Source organism: Filicampus tigris, chromosome 22 (assembly GCF_054856515.1).
Source record: "Filicampus tigris isolate MCC_2025a chromosome 22, RoL_Ftig_1.0, whole genome shotgun sequence".
NCBI lineage: Eukaryota > Metazoa > Chordata > Actinopteri > Syngnathiformes > Syngnathidae > Filicampus > Filicampus tigris.
The window spans coordinates 6,201,189-6,215,488 of record NC_141238.1 but is presented as its reverse complement, the minus strand read 5'-3'; the positions used below and the strand labels follow the sequence as shown (position 1 = coordinate 6,215,488).

The 14,300-nt window shown below is 44.1% G+C and overlaps 1 protein-coding gene across 1 annotated transcript in view; it reads right to left on the bottom strand.

Moving 5' to 3' along the window:
- Window positions 1-35: 35 nt before the first annotated feature.
- The window catches only part of LOC147126681 (pleckstrin homology domain-containing family A member 5-like), a 45,285-nt gene continuing 31,020 nt past the window's right edge, over window positions 36-14,300 (bottom strand). The window contains exons 10-33 of the mRNA XM_086023188.1: window positions 13,961-14,061; window positions 13,445-13,599; window positions 11,683-12,705; window positions 11,206-11,495; window positions 10,860-11,092; window positions 9,708-9,794; window positions 9,258-9,377; window positions 8,612-8,665; window positions 7,260-7,340; window positions 6,315-6,371; window positions 6,151-6,231; window positions 5,919-6,071; window positions 5,657-5,758; window positions 5,466-5,571; window positions 5,071-5,114; window positions 4,443-4,640; window positions 3,991-4,129; window positions 3,573-3,697; window positions 3,304-3,498; window positions 3,092-3,211; window positions 2,648-2,744; window positions 1,414-1,555; window positions 1,127-1,287; window positions 36-401 (exon numbers count right to left, since the gene is read on the bottom strand). Coding sequence (XP_085879314.1) covers window positions 367-401; window positions 1,127-1,287; window positions 1,414-1,555; window positions 2,648-2,744; window positions 3,092-3,211; window positions 3,304-3,498; window positions 3,573-3,697; window positions 3,991-4,129; window positions 4,443-4,640; window positions 5,071-5,114; window positions 5,466-5,571; window positions 5,657-5,758; window positions 5,919-6,071; window positions 6,151-6,231; window positions 6,315-6,371; window positions 7,260-7,340; window positions 8,612-8,665; window positions 9,258-9,377; window positions 9,708-9,794; window positions 10,860-11,092; window positions 11,206-11,495; window positions 11,683-12,705; window positions 13,445-13,599; window positions 13,961-14,061 — 3,899 coding nt within the window. The 3' untranslated portion in view covers window positions 36-366. The remainder of the gene's footprint in view (window positions 402-1,126; window positions 1,288-1,413; window positions 1,556-2,647; window positions 2,745-3,091; window positions 3,212-3,303; window positions 3,499-3,572; window positions 3,698-3,990; window positions 4,130-4,442; window positions 4,641-5,070; window positions 5,115-5,465; window positions 5,572-5,656; window positions 5,759-5,918; window positions 6,072-6,150; window positions 6,232-6,314; window positions 6,372-7,259; window positions 7,341-8,611; window positions 8,666-9,257; window positions 9,378-9,707; window positions 9,795-10,859; window positions 11,093-11,205; window positions 11,496-11,682; window positions 12,706-13,444; window positions 13,600-13,960; window positions 14,062-14,300) is intronic.

Below are 14,300 nucleotides of genomic sequence, written 5' to 3'. Positions count from 1 at the left end.
ATATCCATCGGTATTTCCCTACAGTGGTAGTCACCGGCCGGTAAAAAACTGCTCAGCGGCAGGCGGGAACGGAAACAAAGAAAGCTAACTTGGGAGACTTTGAGAGCAATTTTGCAAACCGTCCGCCCCCGGACAAATCTAATTAGCAACTTTCTACAGCTTAATATATCGAAAACCTTTGGGATCAGGGCGTGTACACCTAACATCTCCGCCTCGGCCGCTCTGCTTGCAGTCGTCGTTTCAGTCTCCTTGTTGCGTCGTCGTGGTTGTGTTGGTGGATGCAGGAAGCTGGGGACTATGATCATTTGCAACTTGCTACGTTTGGCCTCGATGGGACGGAATCGAGGATGTCCAGGCCGATGAGGCTCACGTGTCGTTGCTCACCATCGTGAAAATTTGTGCTGGAAGGCACAGAACGAGGAAGGAGTTCATAAGGGATAGACCGATCATCGGCCGGGCTAATTATCGGCGCAGATTTTTTAAGTTGCTTTCGCCAATATTAATGAATCGAAATTTATAAAAAATATATTGAACCCTTTCATGGATTAATTATGATTTAATGTTATTATTCAAAATATTTTTTTTGGGCCGATAATAAATATATAGTACATATTTGGCCGATAATAAATCAACTTAAAAGTGCGCTAACTTCAAGGAACTATTTGTTTACATTTTCAGTTCACAAAACTAGAGGGAGCAATTGTTTTCACGCCACTTTTAAAGACATGCTGACGACACTGGGAGCTCCCTGAACTTTGTTCGAATTTTACAACAAAAGACGCCAAAAATGTACAATAAATAAAAAACACGATGCAAATCTGAAAAAAAAAAAGTTCAACAAACATGCGTAACGGCATTTCAACAAAGTTAACTTGTTTTATTTTTTGATGCCAGTATTTTCCGCTTTACTGAAAATGAACACCGGCTCCAAATATCGGTTATCGGCCTACTTGACGACTAATAATCGGTATCGGCCCTGAAAAAAAAAAAAATATATATATCGGTCTATCTCTCGAGTTAATTGTGCAAATAGTGTTTTTATTATCGCGATAGTGCTTAGCTCATATTGAGTTCTATTTTTGCGAAATATAGGGGCCCGTATCTTTTGGTGGCGCTATATACTTACAAGCCAATAAGTTGTTGTTGTTGTGTTTCTTGTCATTTGCTGGCAGCTGGTTGTAGGATTGGAGCCGCTTCTCCAGGTTCTCCTCGCCGGCGTTTTCTTGCAGCGCATCGGCCTCCTCTTTCGGCTCGGGGCTTGGCGTCCCTGGATCGCGACTCCGGCGGCTGGTCATTCATTTGCAATTGGCGGTTGGAACGAGACGCGGTTTGCGCCGCGAAATGCGGCCGCGGCGCGCGCGCAACGGGGACGGTCGTTCGGGCGATCGCTCCGGCAACGGAAACGTAGCGCACCTGTTTTCAGGCGAGATGTTTGTTGGCGAGCTGTTCATGTCGTCTCTGCTTTTGTCATCCTCAAAGGAGCGGAGGTTTACCATCTCCACACGCCGGGTCTCGGTGTGCCGGTCCAAAATCACTGCCGTCTGCCTCTCGCACGCTGAAAAATGCAATGCATGAGTTTGTAATCGTTTTCGAGGGCAGATGACTTTCTGCTCGCTGAGTTTCACTCGGCGATTAACCACAGAGCAAGCACGCAAGCTAGGATACATCGAGAGCTTTGAGGTATGTCAGGAATCGTTGACATCATTGCTTCAGGAGAAGATGCTTACTAGCTAAAAATTTCCATGAGGACAGAAATGTTTTTCAATTTTATTTATATAGCGCCAAATCACATCGGAAGTTGTTTCAGGGCATATAGCAGGCGAAATTGACAGACTGTAATAATACTACCGAAAGGAAGCGCATAAATACTAAAGGGGACGGGTTCAGGTCCCTGCGGGACGCCGGATTTCAGTTTAATAAGCATTGAGTATAGAAATGGACCGATATGTTTTTTTTGGGTTTTTTTCCATCAGGGCCGATACCGATTATTAGTGGTCAAGGAGGCAGATAACCGATATTTGGAGCCGATATTAATTTTCTGTAAAAAAAGAAAAAAATTGGCATCAAAAAAATAAACCGAATGAAAACTATTAACTTAGTTGAAATGCCTTTACGCATGTTTGTTGAACATTTTTTTCAGATTTGCATCATGTTTTTTATTTATTAAACTTTTTTTTTTTTTTTTAATACAAATTCTAACTAAGTTCAGGGAGCTACCAGGGTCATTTGTTTTGATTTCAAACAAAAGCAAAAGGTGCCGCGTTTTCCCAGGGCCAGTTAGAATCTCTAATCTCTAAGTTATCAGGAAATTTAAACAAATAGTTCCTTGAAGTTAACACAGTTTTAAGTTGATTCATCACCGGCCGTCAGATTTTTAAAAAAGACAGATTCCGATATTCAACAAAATGCAGATCATCGGCGTCGATAATCGGCATTTTGTTGAATATCGGTATCGGCCTTTTTTTAAAAATCTGATGGCTGATAATATATCAATTATCGGCCCGGCCGATAATCGGTCTATCCCTAATCGAGTATTTGTTGCAAATATTGACAAAAATGGAGGCAATCTGCCAAGTCCGATTTAAAGCAATGGAGCCCTGACTGCGGACGCTATGATAAACAATGACTTCTCGGCCATGGTATCGGCAAGCTACCTCATCTTCTGTGTTGTTGGCCTCGGTTTGGAGTAAACGCTCACTCTGCAGCGTAATTACGCTGTCCTGCCATGCGTCTTCGCACACCTCCTGTTGATGGAATACAGAATCAGAACATGATCAATGCATGACAAATCTGGCTGTGACGACGAATGGATAATTCAATTACAATTCCGATTCTTGCACTCCACGATTACAGAACTGGCATAACCGTAAAAAAAACGATTATTAATACTTGTTTGCACTTTTAAAAAAAAAAATAATATTTTTTTATGTTTGAACATTCTCTTGTTTTGTACCCAAAAACAAATGATCGTTTGAATAATCGTGACCAAAGTAATCCCGAGTCTTATTTTTTTTCCGCCCCCCCCATAATCGAGCACATTGCAGTTGCATGCAATCACATAAACATGCACTCAAACAAAATTCCCGCCAACCTGTGACGGAGTAGGCACTTTCTCCGCGACAGTTGCAGCGTCACGAAACATTTTCACTTGCTTCAGGGCGTCTTCCAGCTCAGCGGGGTCTGCACCGGCTCCCTCCGCGTGGGCCCGGACCTTATTCCGTCAACATAATCATCAGTCCGCGAATACTTCAAAGTACAACCTAAAATAAAAAACGGGCTGTGGCGAAATGTTTTTTTTCATACCTGCGACGTAACGAAGGGCTCATCTTTACTAAAAGAATGCGAGCGGGACGGGGCTTCTCTTCTCTTCTCTCGTTGCGATGACGCCTCTTGGTGTCTCCTCATCCTTTCCATCTGCTCCTCCAAACTCATCCGGGGTCGGCCCACCTCTCTCTCCCCGTAGCCAAAGTGGTCGGCGAGTGCACTTCGGGGGCGATCCTGCCAAGAGGATTTCGTGGCATCTTTGGGAGGTTGTGTTCAAATTCAACGCTATCGAATAGCGAGACACGTACCGATCTGGATTCGGGCTTTTTAGTCTTCCTCAGGGTGACGTAGGAGGCAATGGTCGTGGACTCGGGGGGGCTCATGGGGGATTTGGTTCTCGGGGGAACAATGCCCACCGGGTAGTGGGGAACCGCTGTGCGAGGGACGATCGTAAGTTAAATAAAAAGGCTCGGTCCAATGTAGGGATGTAACGATTCACTCAAGACCCCCCGTTCGATTCCAGTCTCCATTTGCGACGACGTTTGGCGCAGACGCATAATCAAATCAAAAATGTTTCAAGACATCTTTTTTTTTTTTTTAGGCGAATTTAGTCAATTCAATTTCCGATTAATCGAATCGATTAATCAGGGCGAATCGATTTTAAATCGATTTTCGATTAATCGTTACATCCCTAGTAAAATGCATAAAAAAAAAAAATTTAAGTACCTTTCGTGGCTACAATGTTAATAGTCTCAGACGAAGAAGTTTCATTCTTGTCCTTGTCCTCACCGTTGACTTCATCCACTTCCTCCTTGACCGTGGTCAGCTCGGGTTCGCTCTTATACAACCGATAATCTGGACCTTGCTGTGAGGCGTCGCGGCGGGGAAACAGAGCGAAATATAACAGCATGCCAACAAAGTCTGCTCCTTGAAAACGGCGAGAAAAAAAAAAAAAAAAAAAAAAAAAAAAAAAAAAAAAGGACTGTTCGGCGAAGGGACTCGAACGAAGCGGGGGATGTGAAACCATGAGGATGAACGTCAAATGAGACAAAAGCTTCTGCGGATGACTGACCGATGCCACGGACAAATGAGACCAAACGTGTTGAGAGGATGAGCAAGTCATGGGCGTTCTTCTTTTTTTTTTTTTTTTTTTTGTTTTCTCCCCCCGTTGCTCTTACACTGTGCGCGCCGTTCCTAGAGCCGGTTTTGCAGTCCTCGGGGCGTTGCGTGTAAGGAGGCGGGCGGCTGCTGGAGTTGGGGTGCTGGGAGGGCGTGTGAGGGGGGTGCTCGGATGAATAGTAGTACTGTGGCAGAGGGGGGCGGGGCGGAACACCATTCCCCGTCTTGATAGGACTGAGTGGCAGCAATGTCACTGCCTGTTAAAAGTTAACACAGCTGATTTCATTCCCTTGCTGACCGACTGACATGGTGTGTTGGGGCGTGGGGGGGTGGAAACATCTAACGCATGCAGGATAGTGGCCTCGAGGACCGGAGTTCCACAGCCGTGCCAACAAAGGGAATCGCGTGATTTGGGATTTTAAAATTGGTTTGTGTTTAAAGGCTATATTGTCCACGACAAAGTACTTTTATCTTCATATTGTCACCAAAAAAATATTTAAAGTAAGATGGGTGGCATCCCATTTTTCCCATCAAAAATGACAGAAAGAGTTTTCTTTTTGAAAAGCGCTCTGCAAATTAAGTGTATTATCATTAGTAGTAGTACAAATAATGCATAAAGTTTAAAAAAAAAAAAAAAAAAAAAAAAAAAGAGTGTTAGGGTTCAAATGTGCTAATGCAGAAGCTTACCTCATTTTTTTGGAGGCTGGAGAGCGGCTTGGAATCAGAACAACCTGCGGAAATAAAATCCTGTAGTTAGACTTGAAAGGTAGGAGCTTTATTTGGTCATCGTCACAGCACAATAAAGCATAGTTTATAGGGATGTAACGATTAAACAAAAAGCGATCCGACTCGATTAATCGATTAATCGCTTAGATCAATCGAAAATCGAGTCGATTAAATTCGATCAAATGATGCCTTTGCTTCCTTTGCTTATTGCATTTGTGGATGGCTTGCGGAACCACACTAGCGCACAAAAAAAAAACAACAACAAATCGAATCGAATCCCGAAAATCAAAAGTCGAATCGAATCGGGGCGTGAGTGAATCGTTCACATCCCTAATGGTTCATTAACTCATACTCACCGTCCGTGCTGCGCTGCGGTTTATTTTTACTCAGTGCCTCCATCACGTCCTGGATCCGCCACAGTTCCTTCTGGATTTGAATGTGCCGCTGGCTTGGCGGCTCTGTCTGAAGACACGCACGCACGCACGCACACACACAGACAATGTAAATGAGGGGGACAAAAACTGACTGTGTGTGTAACGTGTGTCACCTGTGGGCTGCCCAAGGCTTCCAGCTGCTCCAGTAGGTTGGACTTTGCCAAAGTGACGTCTCCCTCCAACCTATCGTACTCCCTCCACGAGCGCTCCAGCTCCTGAAAACCATGACACAGCCGCTATAAAAAAAAAACTTTCACCGGTTGGCTGAAAGTAGACGAAACTGCTAAGTCGGTCTAAGTTGCGGCGCGGTTAAAGTGACAGCGGCCGTCACGGTATCCCCTCCATCAAAAGACGTGCTCGGACTTGATTGCTCACCGCGTCGACTCTGGAAAGTTCTCTGCAGGTGCTAAGCAAGCCGTTTTGGAGCACGTCTCTCTGCTGGGCCAGACTTTGCGTGGCTGAAGTAATGGGATTACTCGGGTCACTTAACTCCTGACTGGCGGACAGCAACGCCGTCTCCAGAGTGTGCTGGGAACGGACGACGCGCGTTACTCGGCATACAATTCCCCGAAGCGTCCGATTCCGCCCGCGGACAAAGACACTTTACCTTCTCTCGGTGGAGTTGCTGAAGTTTCTCCTCTTGCATCCTCACTAATTTGTCCTGCTCGCAGAACCGGCTCAATTTGGTCTGGCGCGGCAAAAATCACAGGGGGATTAGCAACGGCTGCTTGGAACATGTCACTGCTAGCGCTAAACACCGTTTTGCCTTACGTCGATGTCCTCGCTGGGTCGGATCGCAGAGCAGTCTTTGTGCTCGTCTGGAGTGGTCTGGCCGAAAAACAAACATGAAAGGAATAGACATAAACGGTGGATGCATTTTAATCATTCGAGGGGGGGGGGGGAAATAAAATAAAAATCCATTCACGTGACGAAAGGAAGATCATTTCAACACACTACAGTACACCACCTACATACCAAATCAGAAAAATCACCAGGGGTGTAACGATTAATCGAAAATCGAGTCGCCCCGATTAATCGAGTCGATTAATCGAGTCGATCAACTAAAAATCACCCTTTTCGTATTTTATGTTTCGATGTGTGAACAGTGAAGACGATTGAAATCACTCAGCAGACAAGAAGGGGGGGGGGGGGGGGGGGATGAAGAAAAGTGTTCACCAAAACGGACGTTTAGGAAAAGTGTGGATTCAAACCCACAGTTTTGCTTTGAGAAGATTTTGAAAAATGTTTCGCAGTCCGGAATAAAAACCCTTTCGTTCGCTTTTTGCAGTTCACTTTTCTCCCACTTCTCCGACACTTTGAAGAGTCCCGCAATCGTGACACCCCCCCCCCCCCCAAAAAAAAAAAAAACATATTTGAAGACACAATGATCACCATGAACAGTACTGATGTGGAAATGAGAATTCCATGACTATATAGTGTTGGACTATAAGTCATCTCAACAGCAGGCGGCCGGTGAAATAAATGAAAAGAATGAGAAACGATGACGTCGTTTTTGCTGTCGGGGTGATGGACTGACCGACGACATCCAAAATGGAGAAACGGGTGGTGCATACTGAACGGGGGAGACATGGACGCGACACGTCGGATACGAAGGCAGAGGTCTGGCTGGAGTCGACCGTTATTTTGAGGAATCTTTCGGACGGCAATTTGACTGACCGAACAGTGAGTCGAGCCAGAACCTGCCTGAAATCTTACTTGCTGGTAGAGTTGCGGCCGTGGCGCCGAGTTCTCGATCATAGTGTGAATCGTGAAGATAAGAGGCTCGTTCTCCTTTTTCTAGCAGGGTGGTTAAGGGGAAAAACAGGACATGGGGCTGTCATCTCTGTCGAAAGCCGATACAAGGATTTTCAAAGCACGTCAGTGCACGTTTTTCCAAAAGTGGCGTTTCGGATGATGACGGTGTCCCGCGATACATCCGCCGGGACTTCTTTGGCCATTTTTTTTTTTTTTTTTTTAAATCTTGAAAACAATATCACACCATTTTAACTCATTCGCCGCCATTGACGGATTTACTCGTCCTTTCACAGTCAATTCCAGGAATTTATTTAGATTTTTTTTCAAATTTTTTAGGATAAAAGAGGGCAGGGCTGCTCGATTATGAAAAAAAAAATATGAATCACGATTATTTTGGTAATAATTGAGATCACCATTATTCAAACGATCATTTATTTTTTGGTACAAAACAAGAAAATGTTTAAACGTAAAGACAAATAAATGTAAGTTCCTTTTGGACCACACAAAATGCATAAAATTAGTTGTTATGAAATAAAAAAACGGTGCAAATGTATAAAATTCAAGTATGCTTTCCTTGTCTAATTAATAATCGTTTTTTTACGATTATGCCAATTTTGTCATCGTGGAGTGTAACAATCGAAATTGTTATTTTGATTAATTACACAGCCCTAAAAGAGGGTCTGAAAATGTCTGGCAGTGAATGAGTTAAAAAAAAAACTAAAAAAAAATACTAAAACTAATTAAAACTGAACTAAGTTGTTTTGATAAAACTCAAAACTAACGACACGATCAACCTTTCCCATCTTGAAACCTGAATCCACATCAGTGGAACAGACCTCTCCTGGTTCAGATCCTACCTCACTAACGCGTCCACATCAACAAGCGCATCTCCTCCGCTGCCCCTCTTTCCCAAGGTGTTCCCCAGGGCTCGACACTTGTCCCACTCCTTTTCACCCTCTACATACTCCTACCATCAACCAACCACCTACAAGGTCTGAACTTCATTTACACCGACTACACCCGAATTGACATTGCCATCAATTTAATGCCGGAGAAAACAAAACAACAACACGATGAATAGGAGGGACATCCTCTGCCCTCGACTCTCTGTTTTCATCTTAGCCCTTTCCACCAGAGACTCAATTAAGGACTCGGGAAAACCACTTGATCGAGCTCCGTCAATCCGAGATCCTCGGGGCATATTTAACTGGATTCAAGTCGGGCAGTCAAATCTTATTACGGTAGATACACTGTTGTTTTTTTTTGTTTTTTTTTAAAGGAGCTCAAACGGAGGAAGGTCAGGTTGTCCTCACCTGGTTGTCCAGGTAAACAAGGTTCCTCTGAAGATGATGCGAAAGAACATCAGTCTGCAGTGGCAGCAGGAAAAGGAGGGAAAAGAAGCAGAAAGCGAGCTCTGTTTGGTAAGATGGGTTCAAGGATTCGACTGAATTCATCATTAGGAAGAAAGAAATGAAAAGAGGGTTTTATTAGGCAATAACTTGACATGCACTTTATTTGTCTATTTTTCAAATTGGACGACCGGGGAAAAAAAAGATACCTGGTATCGATACTCGCCCATCCCTAGATAACATCAAGTCTTTATTATAACAAGTTGTTGCACTCTACTTTTGCTCTCCGAATATGATCACAAAAAAAAAAAAAATCTGAGGATTATGAATATCGTCGGTCACATTCATGCTCAAGTCACACACATACACACACGTCCCCACTTTGCAAAAAGAAAAAAAAAAAAAAAAAAAAAAATCACCAAACCAAACTCATCACAACAAAACCTTGCAAATGCTTCCAACATGAAACTGATTTTGGTTTCTAACCGGGTGGAAAAAGAACCGATGGCTCGCACGCAAAATTCCAGGTCTCGACGGCAAACGCGTCGGAGATCGTGTCCCGGGCCCGCCAACACACACACGCCACACATCGCGTCCATACATTGCTGACCTTGGGGTTGGGCCCCTCTATCCCCAGGGCCATTAGCTGCGAAAGTGTGTGCTCCCGCAAGCCGTTGAGCTCTGCCTGCTGCCGGCGGAGCTTGATGAGCATCAATGTCAGTTCCTCAGGCTGGGTGAAGCATCACACACACACAGGAGAAATGAACCGCTAGGTTGAAAACGACAAACGGTGAAGCGAGTGGCGAATAGTCGCCGGGGGGGGGGGGGGGGGGGGGGGGGGTCACCTCGACCGCCGCTTTACATACGACCGACTCGCCGCCCGGCAAAAACCGGGCAAAGACGTCCAAACGTGCTTCCAAGTACGTCCCGACTTGGAGGCTAAATGCTACGTAGCGTTAGCCAAATGCCACAAGGCAAGTAGTGACAAAACCGACGGCTGTGAAAGGGAAAATGTCAAAAGGTTGGGCTTGGCTGTAAAAGTGTCTGGAAGAAGACTCACCGTTTTGCCTCGCAGCGATTGAGGCGTGCCGGATTGAGGAGGAACAGCGGCGGCTAGCGCAGGGCGGCGGTCGAGTGTGCTTCCAAACTGGAGCGGAAAAAAAAAGGATTTTTGTGAAGGTGCCGAAAGCGCTGGAGTTGAAAGAACAAGAGCGGAAACGGGACGTTTTTCACGATAGTTTTTTTTTTGCTGAGGATTATCGGATGTGAACTCCCCTTTAATCCCGGTTTTTATGCCTACAGAAAGCGACGGTTGCGCGATCATTTTATAGTTTTGTGTACATCTTTATTGATGTGCCGTATTATTGTGAGTTTGTCGACAAAAGATAGCCGATACCGATATCGATTAGTAGTAGTCAAGGAGGTAACGATAACCGATATTTGGAGTCGATATTCATTTTCAGTAAAAAGGAAAATGTTGGCGTCAGAAAAAAAAAAATAAATAAATAAATTTGTTGAAACGTCTAAGCATATGTTTACTGTACAATTTTTCAGATTCGCATAATGTTGATTATCATCAGACATTTTTGACAATATACAGTACATTTTTGTTATAAAATTCTAACAAAAAGTTCAGGGACTTTTCTACACTAAATGAGGTCCTCCCAAATTATTATTTTTTTTGTGTAGGTCTTTTTATTCTTTTCCAGGAGACATAAAGACAGGGTACTTTACAACCAATTGTGTCATCGTAGGGTTAACAGGAAAGCTCCGCCTCCAGAGAGGAGGAACTGACGGTTTGAAATGATAAAACAATAATGATCAATAAACACAAGCATCAACGGCTTGTCCTTTAACACTGACAGACTCTTAATAACCCAACGCTCACATTTACACATTTCCACAAAGCCAAAAATGTTCAAATCGAAAAACAAAACCAAAATTAATTAAATGAATAAATGAAAATAAATAGTATAAATGAATAAATGAAAAAATAACACAGATGAGTTGTCGGCCATCAAATTAAAAAAAAAAAAAAATTATAATTTTTTTTTTAAAAGGCCGACGCCGATATTCACCAAAACGCCGATAATCGGTCTATCCCTACAACACCGCACAATATTTTTGTCTGACCCGTCCTCCTCCTTTACTAATTACCACCTGGGAATAAATAAATGCCAGTTAGTCTTACTTTATTGAGCTCAATTTTTACCTTGGCAGGGTGCGTCCTGCGCAGACGCTCAAGCGTGCCATCGTCTCCAAAAATTGGCGACGACACTTCAGAGTGGGAGCCGCTAGTGTTGGGAAGGCCTTGCTTGCAGGGAGGGGGGAGGGTGTTGTAGAGGGCTAGCGACCCGTGAGATGGCGAGGTGGGGATGGAGCGTACCGTGGCGTGGTCTGATATGTTGCCCATTGTCTTTGTGCTGGGAAGAGTGCCATAATGACCTACAGAAAAAAAACGAGGTGCTTTTTTTTTTTTTTTCAATTTTTTTTTTCAAATTTTTTTTTTTCTTTTTTTTTAATCTATATTATGCCATGTTGTTGTTCAGTACCGCTACCCGTTGGTTGAGCCAGACTTTGCCTGGAGAAGGCCTGCCTCTGCTGCCATTCGTACAGCTGCCACATGGTGTCATCCCTCATCGAGCGCCTCTTCTCCGCTGCGGTGGCAGCGCTGGTCGAGGCGGGTCGAGGGGAGCGATCGTGCGGCGAACCCGCCGCCGCGCCGCAGGTGCCCTCGGGCCTCATCATGTTGTTTCGGGGTAACGTGCGGTAGCCCTCGGGGTATCTGGGTACAAGCTGGGGATGGTGGCTGGGCATGTTTCTGGGTAACGTCTGGTAGGAAGAAATGCTGGGAAACAAAGGAATGGACATTGTTGGTTATTTTTTTTTTTTTTTTCCACTTTAACATTCAACCCATTCAATGCCATTGACAGGTTTATTCGTCTTTTCAGTCCAGCCATTCAATTTGAAAAACGTATTCATATTTTTGACACATTTTTTCAAAGGTTATGAGTTAATGGGAGTAGTCTTCCTACCTTCTGTCCTCTTCTGTCCGAGTTCTGCGAGTCATGTGCTCCAACTGCTGGACGGAATTGGTACTGGACAACCCTCTATCCGTTTCCTGAGCTGGAGTAGCCGGAACCCTCGGCTGGTTTTCGTTTTCCGCTGTCAAGCTGCAGTCGCTTGTGCGGTCTACCGACCCCGATCCGTTTATCTGTGCAGGTTTTGGCAGCGTGAGCGTGGCCTGGCCCTGGCGCGAGGCAGACACGGCCGCTGCGATGGCGACCGCCTGGGCCGGCTGTAGTTTTATGTTGCTTATTTTTGCCTGCGTCGGCCCCGCGCTGGGATCGTGCTGGAAGCGGCGTTTATCCCCGTGACAAAGAGTGGCGTACTTCTCCAAGTCTCTTAGAGTGGCGTATTTATCCCCTTCTCTGAGTGTGCTGTACTTCCTAATATCTTTCAAAGTGTTATATTTGTCCACAATTTGTAACGTTCCATATTTACTCTGCGTCTCCCTTAATGAAAGCTGTCTCCTCACTTCCCTCTGAGGGACGTATTTCGGCGCGTCTTTTACAAGGGTGGACGGAACTCCCGTTTTGTGCAGCAGAAAGGCATCTTCATCCTTTGACAAAAAACATTTGGCGCCGAGTTTAGTTGCCTTTTCATCCGTTGGGGCCGCTCGGAATTTGTCATCCACTTTCCGAACCGAGTCCTTCTGAATGGAGTACCTTTCGCCATCCTTTTGCAGCATGTACTTTTCCCCTCCCTTGTGCAGGAGGTACTTCTCGCCATCCTTTTGGAGCACGTAGCTCACGCAGTCTTGCTTCAAGCAATACCTCCCCCCGTCTTTCTGTAAGGTGTAGTACTCGCGCTCCTTCTCGCCGTGCAGTTTATCCGCATCTTTCAGCCGTTTCTCGTCGGTCCGTGATAAGGAATGCTGACGCGCAGGCGCGCGGTTTCGTTCATTGTTCTGGAGCTCCGGGCGGCTGAAGACTCGGTTGTTCAACATGTTGTTCAACTCCCGAGGTGCCGGCTGATCCGCGTTCAACTCGTCCAACCTGTGACAGGAGCGGAGAAGGATGTCACGCAGGCGAAATGAACAAAGGACATTTCTATGCAGTTGTTTCTAGGGGTGGAACGATTCATCAAAAATCGATTCGCCACGATTCATCGATGAATCAAAAATCTATTCAAGATCGATTCGCCCTGATTCAACGATGAATCAAAAATCCATTTAAAATCGATTCGACCCGTTTAATCGATGAATCAAAAATCAATTTAAAATCGATTCACCCTGGTTAATCGATGAATCAAAAATCAACTCAAAATCGATTCGCCCTAATTAATCGATGAATCAAAAATCTATTTAAAATCGATTCGCCCTGATTCATCGATTCATCAAAAATCCATTTAAAATTGATTCGCCACGATGAATCAATTCGATTACTCGAAAACTCGGGTTGCTTAAATTTCATAAGGAAAATGAAGTCTTGAAACGTTTTTTCATTCCAGACGCATTGCACATTTTGAATGCGTAGATCAAATGATGCTTTCGCGCCAAACATCATCGCGTATTGCGTTTGTGGAGGGCTGCAGAACCACACTAGTGCACAGAGACAAGCATTGTAGCAATTCTTTTTTTTTTTTTTCTTAAATCGAATCGAATTGAAAATCGTGAACTGAAAATCCAAAACGGACTCGAATCGGTGCTTGAGTGAATCGTTACATCCCTCGTTGTTTCTCATTGTCATTTTGGTTCCATCGTGATGACATCGTCAAATTTACATCCAAACTAACATGTCTATCTGTGGACATTTCCCCGCAGTCAGCGCAGAGTTTTTGACAGGTCCACCGTGGACAAGGGCAGCGTCTGTCATGACTTTCATCCAGGACTCCATTTCTTTGGCGGTATCGGTGCAGAAATAGTACGTCCTCATATTGGGGTGAGTGGCCTACCGGAAAGAGAGATAAGGAGAGACAGCCAGAGAGAAGCGAGGAAAAAAAAAAACAGAAAAAAGGCAGAGATAAAAATGAAGTCACTAGGAAAGTAACAGCACGGTGCATTGACATCTCAGATTTGTCTGACAGTGTGTTGAGGCTCCTTTTAATCCACTTTATAACCAAAAAAAAAAAAAAAAAAACATGATCCCACTCGAAAATATCTGACTGCCATGTTGATGACTTAAATCCACATTGCTATGTGGTTGTGTCAGCCACGATGAGAAGATTGTGACACTGACCTATTTATAAAATTCAGACATCCTTTATATCATCAAGAGACTTTTTTTTATTTTATTTTTTTTTTATAAATACCTTAAAGGCATATTTTCTGCTGATGTGGTCATCCACTGACAACATGGAGATGTGAAAGCTCGGGAGCAGGATGCTACCCAGGATGCTGTCTTCTTTTTCATCTACAACACATCGTACATAAAATGAACATGAAGCGTGGATGTTTTTATGCACATTTCATCATAGTATTTTTTTTATTTTATACCGTAATAATCAAGATGAATATCTTTTGTCATCAGTGCTGGGGGGGTGAGGAATATATTACGTTTAGACGCTAAAAAAGTCATATGAGTTACTCGTTATATTTTTTGTAATATCAGTTGCAGGGGATGTAACGATTAATCGGAAATCGATTGAAAAT